The following is a 14489-nucleotide window of genomic DNA, read 5'->3' on the forward strand; positions in this document are numbered from 1 at the left end:
TCTAGGTCATGTTCAATACTTATCATATTCAATTTTGTTACTCTCTCCATAACCTTGAACCCTTTATTAACTTAAATATTAGAGAGTGATCCTAGTGCCTACTTTGACCCCCTAGATCATGATCCCATTACCGGCCCAAATCCATTTCAATCCCAGTAGATATTAACACTTTAAAAGTTCTTGGGATTAACTCAAAGATATCCAACTTTTCGTTCGATTCCTAATGATTTGGTATCAATATTTAGCCTTTTTTTTTTGGTAGGAGTATCAATACCTAGCCTTAAAAGTTCTTCAAAAACATTTTTGAACACTTTAAAAGGCCTTGGGATTAATTCAAAGGCACCTAATATATTTGTTTTATTGTCCATGTTTAAGAATCGTGATTATCTCTCCTAATAATATTATTTCCAAAGTTTAAACATACATTTTTTTTTAATTACAATGTACCTAACTATTACACTCAATCAACTTTGAAAATGTTTTTTTTTTCTATTTAGACAACCTAAAACTCATCAACTTTAAATTTTATTTTTGCCCACACAAAATCATCATCTAAAAACAATATATATATATTTTAAAAATATAAAAATAATTATAAAATTGATAGATTTTTCTTTTATAAACGTATAGGAGGATGGATTATACCTAAATCCAATCTCAGGTCCAAAAAAATTCAATGAAAAAAGTGATCTCATTGTGAAACCCGTTTATTTTCCTTTTTTAATCATAAAATTCAGCTGAAAATTAAAAATTTAGTTGCTCTATTTTTTAAAATTTAAAATTTAGGTCTACTATTTTAACATTGTTAAAATTATTAGTGTGAAATTTTAAAATAATAAAAAATATTCACTTAATAGTAATGTAATTAAAAAAATAACGTTATAATTAGCCAAAAAAATTTAACTATGTCAACAATTAAACTTGAATTTTAAAATCTAAAAAGTAGAGGGACTAAATTTAAAAAATATAAAGAGTACAGGGACTGATGGTAGATTTTAACCAAGTACCGAAGATTGCAGGTAAAAATCAGCCTAACGAGAAAACATAAGGTGGCGTGTAGAAGATTGACCAAGTATTAGTTTACCACTATGCTGTTCATGACCTAAAATCACCCTGGAATTCCAAGAAGCCTTTGGATTTTGAATAAAGAAAAGCACAAAGTAATATGAATTGTGACGTAAAAAGTAGCTCCTACCTACCAAATCCCAACCCTATCTTTAACTAACCACTTTGGGGGGTTTTCTTTTCTTACCAACTTTGGTCAAATCCCATCGCCATCTTGCCCAACCCCATTTAAATATTTACATTCCGTTTGAAACACAGACTTATGAACTTATCCCATTCCCAAGTTGAGATATTTTGATTCAAGAGATTTCATGGGACGGTCACCCTGTTGTGAAAAAGCACATACCAACAAAGGTGCTTGGACCAAAGAGGAAGACCAACGCCTCATTCATTACATCCGTGTCCATGGTGAAGGTTCTTGGCGTTCCCTTCCCAAAGCTGCCGGCCTACTTAGATGTGGTAAGAGTTGCAGGTTAAGATGGATGAACTACTTAAGGCCTGATCTTAAAAGAGGCAATTTTACTGAAGATGAGGACGAACTTATCATTAAACTTCACGGTTTACTTGGGAACAAGTCAGTTTTCTTCCTCTTTTAATATATTTGCAGCTTTTTAGATTTACTTGTTACTGAATGAACATATATATATATATATATGGCAGATGGTCTTTGATAGCAGGAAGGTTACCGGGAAGAACAGATAACGAGATCAAGAACTACTGGAACACCCACATCAAGAGAAAGCTTGTTAGCAGAGGGATCGATCCGCAATCTCATCGTCCTCTAAATGGAACAGCTAAAGCCACACCCACCGAGTTGGATCTTAGAAACGCACCCACCGTTCCTAAAATAAAACCCATTACAACTGCAACCCCATCTTTGAGTTTCAAATACGATGAGTCTCAAGTGAAGGCCAAGTCAGATTCCCTTGAAGGAGGAAACTGTACCAGCAGTGGCATGACTACGGATGAAGAACAACCGAGTAGCAGGCCGAACGAGTTAAATTTGGAGCTTTCGATTGGGTTTAGTACCAACTCAGCCAACTCGGCTGAGTCCAAACCAAAGGTGGCTAAGCGTAAGGCAGTATGTTTGTGTTGGCAATTGGGTTTTCAAAGAAGTGAAATTTGTAGCAACTGTGAAAATACAAATGGGTTGTTTAGATATTGTACGACTTTGGGTTGATAGTATCTCATATTTTTCCTTTCTCCGTTGTTGAAAGCTAATTACAAAACAGTATGTTTTCTATTCTTTTGATTTATCATAAAACAGCCTTGTTCATAATTCTATTTGTATCAAATTATTGAAGTTTTATCCCTTGTACCCTCAAAATTCAACTAACACTTTACCATCATATTTGTGTTAAATAATAGTCCTAATTATTTATTAAGTTTTAGGTTAAATTTTGCTTACTTTTTCCATATTTAGAATTTAGTCCATTTACTTTTATTTCAAATAATTTAGTCCCTCTATTTTTCATATTAAAAAAAAGTTAAGTCTAATTATTAACATAATTAAAATTTTTTCTATTAAATTCAATAAGGTCTAAACCTAATAATCCAAACAAGTTAAAAGAAATGAAGCAGCTGAGGTTAAGAATAAGAAGTGTCCCAACAGCATAGCTAGGCAATATTGTCACGATGACGATGGTTCATATTAATGATTCTAAACAACTTTCGGTATGAAATGTGAGGTTTAAGAGATATCCATGTGACGGTTCAAATATTTTAATGAAAACAATGGTTTAATTATTTAATAATATAAAATATAGCTAATTTTTTTTAAATCGTAATTAAATCTATGTATTATACAATTATAATACTAGGTGGAAAGTAATTATATAATTTCAATTTCAACTTTAAGAGTTCGAAACTATCAATAATTTTATTCAAAGTTGATAAAGCTTGGAGAGCAAGGTAATAAAACACCTTTGGCAAGCCATATCCATATGCACCACCATCATCCAAATTTTTAATTATATAGAAATGATAAAAGTTGCTAATATTAAATAGTACCCTTAATTTAAAATTTTCATTATTGAATTAGTTTGAAATTATTATAATTGTGGATTTTTTTTTAATTAATTGTGTGAAAATTATGCGACTTAGAAATTGATACAAAGAAATTATACTTTAGTGTAATTGGTTTTATAATTGGTTTCAATTGACTTTAAAGAGGTCATATAATATGTTTGATTTAATACATAATGTATTAAATCATTAAATATTAATATTTAAACATTATATACGATTGATTGTATTTATTAATAAAAATATAATAAAGTTTATTTGTTTTGATAAAGTATATATATAATGTGATAAAGAAATCCAATTTAAAAAATAGTCAACAATAAATGGTTTCAAAACATAAAAATTATTTTATTTTAAAAAAAAAAGTAAACTCATCAATTTGCAAAGTTATCTGATACCAATATATATTTTTAACACTGGTAACAATATTTATTTAGGAACACTTACACAAACAAATATAAATAGAATAATTACAAAATTAAATAATCATAAGGTTCAAATTGAATTAGAATTAGAATAACATGCGCATGGCCTAAATTGAAAAAAAAAAAAGAGGAACTCTATTGAAAAAATATGAACGATGAGGGACTTAATACAAATTAACCCAAGACCCTAAACTATCTTATCTACCTACCTACATGTGATGGGTTAGGGATGGGCGGCAAACTTTCCCCATTTACAACTTTTGGAATTTAGATATTATTAAACTTACTAATTAATTTTTTTTACCCTAAATTAAAACTCCGTTTGTTTTACTAGAAAATAAATTATTTTTTTGAAAAAAAAATAATTTCTAGTGTTTGAATGAATCGGTATAAAATATTTTCAATTGTTTAACAGATTTCTTAAAAATATTTCATAAAAGCTGTTTTCAATTAAACAAAGGTACATTTCAGATTTTGTTATCTTTTCATTATTTAATTGAGTTTATTTTATACCTATAATTTTATATTTTATATTTTATATATTTTTTTGCATATATTAAAAATATTATATTAAATTCAGGTTCATTACAATGTCATTTTTTAGATACATGACTATCAAGGGAGTATTTTTTATTTAAAAATGTGACATCAATAAAATTGACAAAAAAAATTAAAAATGTTAACAATTGGACTTAATTTTCAAATCTGAAAAGTAGAAGGATTAAATTCTTGAAAATAAAAGTACAAGAACTAAATTCTTGAAAATAAAAATACAAGGACTAAATTCTAAATTTGTGAAGAGTACATGAGCTTATGGTATTTTTTATCCTTTACAATATAAAATATTTATTATTAAAATATTAATATTGAATATTTTTAATAATATGTGAAAAATAGTATTTAATTTTTTTAAAAAAAATATTATTAAACTAAAATTGAAATATTAAATAATATATTAAAATAATAAATTATTATATAATTAAATATGTATTTTTAATAATATTGAAAATTATAATATTTTATATTATTTTTTAAATATTTTTAAAAATAAAAATAAAATTTATTATCAACGTAATAATATGAAGCTTGATTTGAGTTAATTTTTATATAAAAATAAAATTAATTATAAATGAGCTCTTTTTCAAAAAATAATTTACACTTTTCAAAAGAGTAAGTCATTTTTCATTGACTTGTAAATTATTTTCCTTAACTAAGCTGTTTTTTATGAAACAAACACAAAAAAAAAATGGAAAAAATATTTTCGTAAATCATTTTCAATGAAACAAATTATGATAAACTCAACTTTTCCAAACCTTTATTTTTCCTCTATTTTCCTTTTCCTTTTCCTTTTCCCTTTCACCTCCTTCTCTTATGTATTTATTTCAAACCCAAAATCTTTGCTTCCGTTTCCAAATTTTTCTTTTTTAAAAAAAAATCCTCCTCTTTTTTCTTTTTTTTTTCTCAAGCCATTTCTCTCCACAAAAACAAATTATTATTGTAAAACGTTGCCCCTCAAAGTCATTTTCAGCTTCAATTCACCTCGATCAACACCTGATTCTATTTTCTCTTTTGATTTCATGATGATCCCACCCAAAATTGAATCAAAAATTCAAAATCTAAAGATCAAGTTTAAAATGAAGAACTTTTGATCCAGTCAAACCCACAGTCCGACCATCTTGAAGCCAAAATTATAACCTCTTCGAGATTGTTGCTTGCTTTCTAACATCCCATTTCATTGGATGAAGTCTTAGAAGCCTTGAATTGCCCATTAATCGAAAATAAGCATTTTGTTTCGGTATGTAGATCATTATGGCTCTTTTGAAGTTTTTCCATTTAAAAGAAAAATGACAAATCTACATGTTGGAGAACAAATCAATAAATTTTTTTTAAAGGTAAATTCATTAATTAATTCAATGGATGAAACCATACAATTCAGAGAAAAAAATAGTAAATACTCGTCTTAGATAGCGAATGACAAGTTCCATCAACACAATAAAGGCTTTAGCCTTAATATCAATGGAACATTATGACACGTTGATAATTGGTTTTGTCACAACTCAAGTACGTGATTGCAAACACTTAATATGATAAGGAAATTAGTCCCAGATGGTTCAAAGTGGTGAGCAAAAAGACAAAAGAATTAAGTATTCACCAAACTAGAGAGGATGACAACCAAATCATCCCTAAAGCCACTTGTAAAACTAAAATTACATGCACAAGCAAGATTAAAAAACGTGCTATAAGAGCAGGCAAAACCTTCTAAAACTAAGAACTTATTAATCAATGAAAAAACAAATAAAAAAATATATAAAACTTAAGACAATATGGGTCCAAATTGACACGTAAAATCATTTATTATTATAAAATACTCTCAAAACATAAATAAATTAAGAAGTTGATGAAGAGTCACTCACTTTCCAAGAAAAACTATTAGTGGCCGTTGGAGTTTTAGCGAATGACAGACACAGTCATTTGTCCATCATAACTTGTAAAGACAACAAAGATATCTACAAAATAGATTTGCAAACTGAAAAGAAAGAAGACATGTGTAGTGAATGAGAAAAAGAAATAAATAAATAGTTGATGGGAGAGGAAAAAGATGGGTGATAACCAGCCCGGAGGCTGGCATTGCCACTGAACAAAACAAAAAATAAGCACAAATTGATAAATCTTTGAATATATTTTTCCCATCAAGATTTTTTAAACATTAAATTAGTTTATTCTATAATTTATTTTTAAAAAATATGAATTCTATTTAAAACTTAATTGAGAATTATGTTTAAATTTTGACTAAGAAATTTTTAAAAAAATGCTTTAAATCAATGGCAATAATATATATTCTATTGAGTCTTTGAAAACAAGGTTGATGAAGAATTAAAATATTTTAACAGGTTGAAAACATAAAAAATTGAAAATAAAAAAGCAGTAAAGATAAGTGTATTTCTGATTTTTTTTACTGTTCTGTGATGCAGGATTTGTTTGTGTAATTTCTTAAAGATGAAGAAGATATAGCTAGAAGGGAATTGTATCATCGTGAATGGTAATTGGTAAATGCTGAATTATATAATTTAATATGATCAATGTAAAATTAGAAAATAATTTACTATAATTTTTCCTTATCTGTATTTGCTCATCTGCAAAAATAAAAAATAAAAAAAATCAACATTTACTTTCCAAAGATTACGCCATAAAATCTGTCAAAAACCAATTATAATATTGAATATTTGAGCACCAAATTCTTCTTTGCAAATCATGCGGCAATCAACCATGCGAAATTTTAATCACCACTCGTCAATTTTAATTTGACTTCTGCAAAAATTATGACAAATTCTTTTATAAATTTTGGGAGCTTACACGTGTCAGTCTAGGTTTAAGTTTCGTAATATCGATATATGAGAAATTATTTTATGTATCTTTCTCACCATATTATTTATGGTCTATTTTTAATTATTCAATAATATTTTAGTAAATTTTTTCATGTCATTCATATATAATTTTGATAATCTTTTTATTTTAAACCTCGAATCTTGAACACCAAATCTTGAACTTTGAACATTAAATCTACCTTAAGCTCAAACTCAAATCTTGAATTCTAAACTCCCAATTATATGATGTTCGAGTTTGTAATTTTGAGTTCTGAATTTAGAATTTGAGTTTAAATTTTAGAGTTTAAAATTTATAATTTTAAATGTATAGTTTGATGTTCAGAATTTAAAGTAAAAAAATTATTAAATGATTAAAAATGAACCATAAATCATCTTGTTGGAATGGTGAATAAAATAATTTTTCCTTCCTTAAAATATGATAATGGAGTAATTGACTTATTTAAGCCGCCGCCAAGGCTGACTTTGGTTTTGATGGCAATGGCGTAATACTAGTAACAAATACGATTAGGGACTGGCTGAAGTTCTTTGTTTTTATTTCTGCAAAATGTGCATTCAAGGGAACACCCGTTTCTTTAAAAATAAGTCACTCTTTCAGGTGTCAGCCTTTTAATGTATTTTACATTTGTATAACAGTTACACTGTCCAATTTAAAAGAAGAAAGAATTATACTATTTTTTTTCTAACACAAACTTTTAATTTTTTATATAAAATATTATTTAAAGAATAATTATTTTATATATCGATAATTATCCCATGTTTAATATTATTTTCCTCTATATTTTGTAAAAAAAATAGAGTTAATTTAGTCTATATGCTTTAATTCGATCAATTTTAGTCTTCGTATTTTTCGAATTGGTCAATTTTATTATTTTTATTTTTTTAAATTTAAAATTTTAGTCTTGACCCAAATTGTAATATCTGTTTAAATTCAATTACAAATTATATATTATGTGTATAATTGTAAATTTAGTATATTCTTTAATTGAATCATTTTAAATGTTTACACTTTTCAAATTTTAAATTTTCAGTCTTGATGTAAATTACCATCACTAACCCATTAAATAAACTTCTAATGAGTAATATGTGAAAATAACAGACTGGCATGACATGACACGACACATATGATAATATGTTTGGTGCATTAAATTTTAAAAACAACAGAACCTAACTTAATGAATTCAACAGTTATCTTTTTAATAATAATTGAACTTTAAAATTTGAAAAATACCAAAACTTAAAATAACAATAACTAAATCTATAATTCAACTAAACGATTACTTAGGTTGCTCACCTAACGCAACCAAATATTGGGTGGGTTTACACGTAGATAGGATTATAAAAATGAGCTCAATTTGTTCTAAAAACCAAATTAATATGCACATTCATTCAATCACCATTACTAAAAAGGTAGGCAACGCAAGGCATCCTCCGTCACCATGCATCTTGTCATTGTCTTCTCTACTTTAATCTAATAGCGAAGTTGTTCACTTGAATTTTTTTGAAATTTATTTTTTGGTACATGTTGTTCAATTTATATCAATTAACGTATTCAACTCAATTACCCTTTTTTAGTAACTTGAGTAATATGAAACATTAATTACCAATTCCATGATTAAAAATTTCTTTGAAAATGAACAAAACATTATAATGTGAATTTCAATGATTTTCCAATCTCATCCTTATCAATTGCATGAATTGAATAATTGATTAGTAATAAATCTTAAAATTATACATCAACTTTGATTTAATGTGTAGTTGTATACATGAACTTTAATTTAGTGTAATTATACACTTGAAACTCTAATTGTGGTTTCAATATATACTTGAAACATTAATTTTGATTTAATTATGCACATTCCAAAAAATAAATGCATTAATTTGTTTTTATATTATATAAATATAATTATTCATGTATGCAATATATAAATATAAAATGACGTTATATCAATAATTTTATCAATAAATTGCAAGAATTTAATCAAAAAAAATTTATGTATATAATTGTCCATTAAATTATAATTTATATATAATTTTGAATTATATCCCATTTGATTATAATGTGAGCTTTTATGAACTCAATAAAATTTAAAAAAGGGAAAAAGTTGAGAAATAAAAGCGGTCAATTCAATTAATAGAGAATGTTCAACGCCCACAATCTTATACTTGCATTACAAAAAATCAGGGTTCGTTGGAGAGTGGAGATCCTTGTTTAGTTATACAAGATACTGCTTCTTTCTAGAAACCTCGTAGTAAACATTATACACATTCTATATGTGGTTTTAGATTTTGTTTGATTCATTCTTTTTAAATCTACTTTTTCATTTAAAATTTATGTATTTAATATTTATTTTAAAAATATTATAAGGACAGTTCCCAATTAATAATAAATTTTTTTCGATCTAATTAATTTTTGTAGTTTATAGGTAGATCTAGTATATAGGTTGAGTTATTCGTTCAGGTTTAAAAATTTATTTGAAAAACGAGAGAATTTTGGTAAAAATATAAGTTTGAAAAATAGGTTTGGATAAAAAAATAAAATTTGCTTTTTAAATAGGTCGAGCCTCGGATAGGATTTTTTTAGCTCAGGCTTAGCCTGACCCGAATCAGCTGCTTTTCTGTTGTTTCGTTACTGTTTCGCTACCATTTCGTTATTATATTGTTGTTATTTTATTATTATTGTTTAGATATTGTATAACTCTTATTTTATTGTTATTTTTGCTACTATTTTAGAGACATTTATTTGCTAAGTTGTAATTATATTGATATTATTTAAGTATAATTTTTAATGTATTTTCAAATTATTAAAAAATATTTATATTGATATTGATGCATTATATTTTTAATTTTATTTTATATAAAAATAATCTAAACTGGTGAGCCAGGTCGAGTTTGAATTTAACATTTTTAATTTAAGTTGAGTTTGAACAAAATTTTAAGTACATTTTTAATCTGCCCTAACTCATGATATGGTGGTGGTTGATGAGGTTTTAATTTATTTGTAAAGGAGATCAAAATTTTATTGGGTGTGAATTTGATATTTATATTTGAGTTATACGGATATATTTTTATATGTAGCTTTAAACTATATAAAAATATTAATAAATTAATGAATGATTTTTAAAAATATTAAAAAAATATATAATTATTATATTAATAAATTGACAGTATATAAATTTATGTAAAACCAATAAATTAAATATAACTTCAAAAAATATATTATAAGAAAATGTAGGCAGCATCAAAAGAAAATTATGGTTAGAAATTATTTTAAATTATATATTAGTCTACAATCAAAGAAAGAGTTCGATCGTCAGTGGATGACGTAAGCTGAGCTCAACTCAGATTCTGGATAAACTTTTTTTATTAAATAGTTCAAATAAACTGCATCAACCAGTTTTAATAAGAAATTTTCAAGACTTCGAGGTGTTGAAGATGAACAAACAACAATGTTTGGATACTTGTTGGAAACTCTTGTGTAAACTGTATTTAAATTTTTAGTAGTAATTTTCGTTAAGGAATTTGTAATTTTATTTTATTTTCTTAAAATATGTCAGAATTTAATTTATTAACGTTTCATAAATAAAGAGTGGATAAGTTATACTTATAAAAGACTATTATTCAATATATAATTGTTACTAATAATATCAATAAGAATGAATAAATTTTTTAAATCAAGTATTATTTAATTACATAAATTAATTTTAATTTAATTCTTAAACATATTAAAAATTAACATGCTAATATATCATAATACAATGTTTTAAGAGAAAATTTTAGTACAATATGAACTAAATTAATGAAATAAAATGAGATAATTTAAGATTTAAGAGTATGATTAAAATATTGTATTTATAAAAAAAAAAGTGAATGACTCCGCAAACACGATAAGTATATGTTTTAATTTTAATTTTATATTTTTAACTATAACTGAAAATATAAATATAAAATCTAAAAGAAGGGATTTTTGTTTGTTTGACTGCAGAAAGAGAAAAAATAAAAATAAAAATCACCAACTAAAAGTAACATGTGATATGTGGTATGTTTGGAAGGTAGGTAAGGTTGGTAGGTAGGGTTGGGTCAAATCAGCCTTTTTACTACTATTACTGCTACAACAATAATAATAATAATAATTGGATTGAAATATAGGTAGAGAGAGTGACGAATCTAGAAAAATGCGCAAAATTATATTAATATTTTTGACTATATATTTTTATTATTAATTTTTATGTATCATTATTCAATAATTAATTAAGATATGCATACATATTTTTTAGTTTATACTAGGCTTTTTTTTTCCTTTAGTTTTATGAGTAAAATTTTTACCATTTATTAAGATGTTTATTAATTAAAAATAAATTTTGAATTGGTAAATATTTTTAAAAATAATAATATCAGCATAAAATATTTAAAAAAATAGTTTTCTCGCCTAATTAAATAGTACTAGAATTTGACCGCTGCTTTGGAAATTTGGATTAAAAATTTAAATACAATATGTATGATGTGTATGTATATATCTATAATGAGGCAACTATATATGAAATAATTAATTATAAAATTAAAATATTGAATCATTAGATAAAATTATGTAAACTATGAAAATTGAAATATGGCAATTCAATTAATTAAAAAGATCATGCCACGAGAAAAAAAAAGCATAAAAAATATAATAGCATGACAATTTTTTATATAAAATTATGTAAATTTATAATACTTTATAAAAAATGAGAACGTGATATAAATATCTAATTTTCTTTAAATTGAATATTATGTCGAATTATGAAAAATATGTTATGAATTAGGACAGATAAACAAATAAATTATTCTTTAAATTTTGACTTTACTATCATTATTCAATTAATAAACTCTTAATTTTTAAGAAATTTTGTTATTTATCTTTTGAAATACTACATATTGAGATTTTTGGGTGTTACATTAATTACGTGGCCTTTACTACAAAAAGTAGTACCCTTGCCACAACTAACTTTGGTGCAGATTATGGTTCATAAGGAGAGTCTAGTGTCGAGTTTCTGCGTACTTGCAAGATAATGTTGGAGAAATGGGAGTAAGTGTGTCATGTTAGAATTAAGCTGGTAGAGAAGAACTCTTGTCTGAAGGAAGAGAACCAAAAGGCAAAAGTTGATCAACCAGATGGAGGTAAAAGACTCTGATCTAAATGATAAACCTACTAGTCTTGAGGCTATTCAAAAGGAGCTTATAGCAACTCAATCGATACTTAAAAGTTCAATACAAGTAGTGGGAAAATGGGTGAAACCCTTACAATAGGAATAAGAAGCCTTAAGAAAGGTGGTCTAGAAATACGTTAAAAAGAAGGAAAAGGTTATGGTTGAGAGTCTAACAATATTTGTCAAAACCATAAACCGCATTGATCGTGGAGTACTCGAGCACATTAGGCTAAGATACTTTAAGATGTTACATAATTTAAGATGGATACAAGCAGTGGTAGGACCAATGCCAACTGCTCCAGGCACTACTCAAGGTTAGAGGTAAAAATTTGTGTTAGTCGTTAGCGTTCCAAATGTTGCAACAAGTTCTATTGCTACAAGTTCTGTTGCTAAATTGTACTTAGAAATTCTAACTATTAGACGCCATTCCACTGGAAGTTCCATCAATAACGCTACTTCTAATTTTATTGTAGTTTCGCAACATAGGAGATGAAAGCTATGATGCTAGGGCCTCCATCGTTCAAACAAAGCGGAAACAAATGCCAACACAAAAGTAAAATTCTCAATTTGAGTAACAAAATAGAAACCAATATCTATTAAGTGAGGAATGATTTTGCTATCAAGTCGTTTTATTTTCGAATTATTATGAGATTGATCTACTAAAATTTGAATTATGGTATGTTTTAAAATTTGAATTTAGAAAATCTTAAGTATATAGGATAGTATAGAATGCAGAGGGTTATAGTTTAAGGGTGCTTTTCGTGAAAAAGATAAATAAATGGGATGAGCTTCATATGTTTTAAGATTTCATTAGGTTTTTTTTATAGGACTTTGACACCCATGGACAACAGGGCCTGTTAGACTTATACAAAAATATTCAGAAAAGAAGACTTTCTTACTTTTTATTATTTCTTGTTTAATGCATGTAGAAGTCTCATGCATTTATAGGCACACGTACAATAAAGAAACTGCTAGAACAGACTAACTGCAACTGATAACCATACTAACAGTCTTAACTACTTTGATAACTACTCTAACATTCCCCTTGCTTATTTGTTTTTGTAGTACAAAGATCTTTCGATGGCAGCACTCGAAGAGCACGTCTGAAGGAAGAAAATTGCTTAGGCGTGATTGGTTTTGTAAGGACATCTGCAATTTGTTGAGCAGAGGGAACAAAATTGACTTGTAAACAACCAGCAAGTATTTTTTCACGAACAAAATGATGGTCTATTTCAACGTGTTTCATTTTAGTATGATGAGTAGGATTTTCAGCAACAGATACTGTAGAAGAGTTGTCGTACCAGATGGTTGGTATCTTAGACATTGACATTCCAACTTCATTTAGCAACTGTTGAATAGATAGGAGTTCAGACACGCAGTTAGCCAAGCTGCGATATTCTGCTTCAGCAGAGGATCGAGAGACTATAGACTGTTTCTTTGAACACCAAGCCACCGGATTTGATCCAAGATATACCACATATCCAGAAGTGGAACGCCGATCTTCAATGGAAGAAGCCCAGTCAGCATCCGAATATCCTACCAGTTCTAGTTGTCCTGCTGTAAGACACAAACCATGGTCCATGGTGCCAGCTAAATATCTTAATACCCGTTTGACTGCTCTCCAGTGAGTGTCACTTGGTGCACTCATGTATTGGCAAAGTTTATTGGTGCAGAACGACAAGTCAGGCCGTGTAATACAGACATATTGAAGCATGCCCACAACACTTCTATATAAGTGCACATCAGCAAATGGAGGACTGCCATCAGAAGCTACTAGCTTAGGCGTGCTTACCATCGGAGTTGGTGTGGATGCTGCTCCAAGCATTCCAGTCTTCTCAAGTAGTTCAGTAACATATTTCTTTTGACTGAGCATCAGCCCCTGTGAAGTGCGTCGAACATCAATGCCCAAAAAAAACTGAGTGCTCCCATGTCCTTGAGAGCAAATTTGCTGTGAAGACGCTGCACAATATCTTCAATGTCTTGATCATGACTTCCAGTAAGAACAATATCATCAACATATACCATGAGTAGAAGACACTTCCCATCAAACACACGAATGAACAAGGAGGAATCAGCTTTAGATGCTTGAAAATCGAGTTGAGTCACGAGATACTCCTTAAGAGTCTGAAACCAGGCACGAGGAGCTTGTCTCAAACCATACAGTGTTTTATTTAGTTTGCACACCAGTTTCTGACCAGAGGCACTTGGGACTTCAAAGCCAGGATGTTGGTCCATGTATATTTCTTCAGTAAGCTTACCATTGAGGAAAGCATTGTTGATGTCGACTTGGCGAAGAGACCACCCCTGCATAATTGCAAGTGAAAGAACAGTGCGGATGGTGGAAGCTCGAACCACTGGACTATACGTATTATGAAAATCAAACCCAGCATGTTGAGAAAAACCTT

At 27.7% G+C, this 14489-nt stretch overlaps 1 protein-coding gene across 1 annotated transcript; it reads left to right on the plus strand.

Moving 5' to 3' along the window:
- Nucleotides 1–1205: 1205 nt before the first annotated feature.
- Nucleotides 1206–2467, plus strand: LOC107959540 (myb-related protein 330). The gene is made up of 2 exons (XM_016895616.2): nucleotides 1206–1639; nucleotides 1726–2467. The coding sequence occupies exons 1-2, from the start codon at nucleotides 1377–1379 to the stop codon at nucleotides 2243–2245; spliced, it is 783 nt and encodes a 260-aa protein (XP_016751105.1). The 5' UTR covers nucleotides 1206–1376; the 3' UTR covers nucleotides 2246–2467.
- Nucleotides 2468–14489: the final 12022 nt, after the last annotated feature.

Source organism: Gossypium hirsutum, chromosome A05, assembly GCF_007990345.1.
Source record: "Gossypium hirsutum isolate 1008001.06 chromosome A05, Gossypium_hirsutum_v2.1, whole genome shotgun sequence".
Taxonomy (NCBI): Eukaryota; Viridiplantae; Streptophyta; class Magnoliopsida; order Malvales; family Malvaceae; genus Gossypium; species Gossypium hirsutum.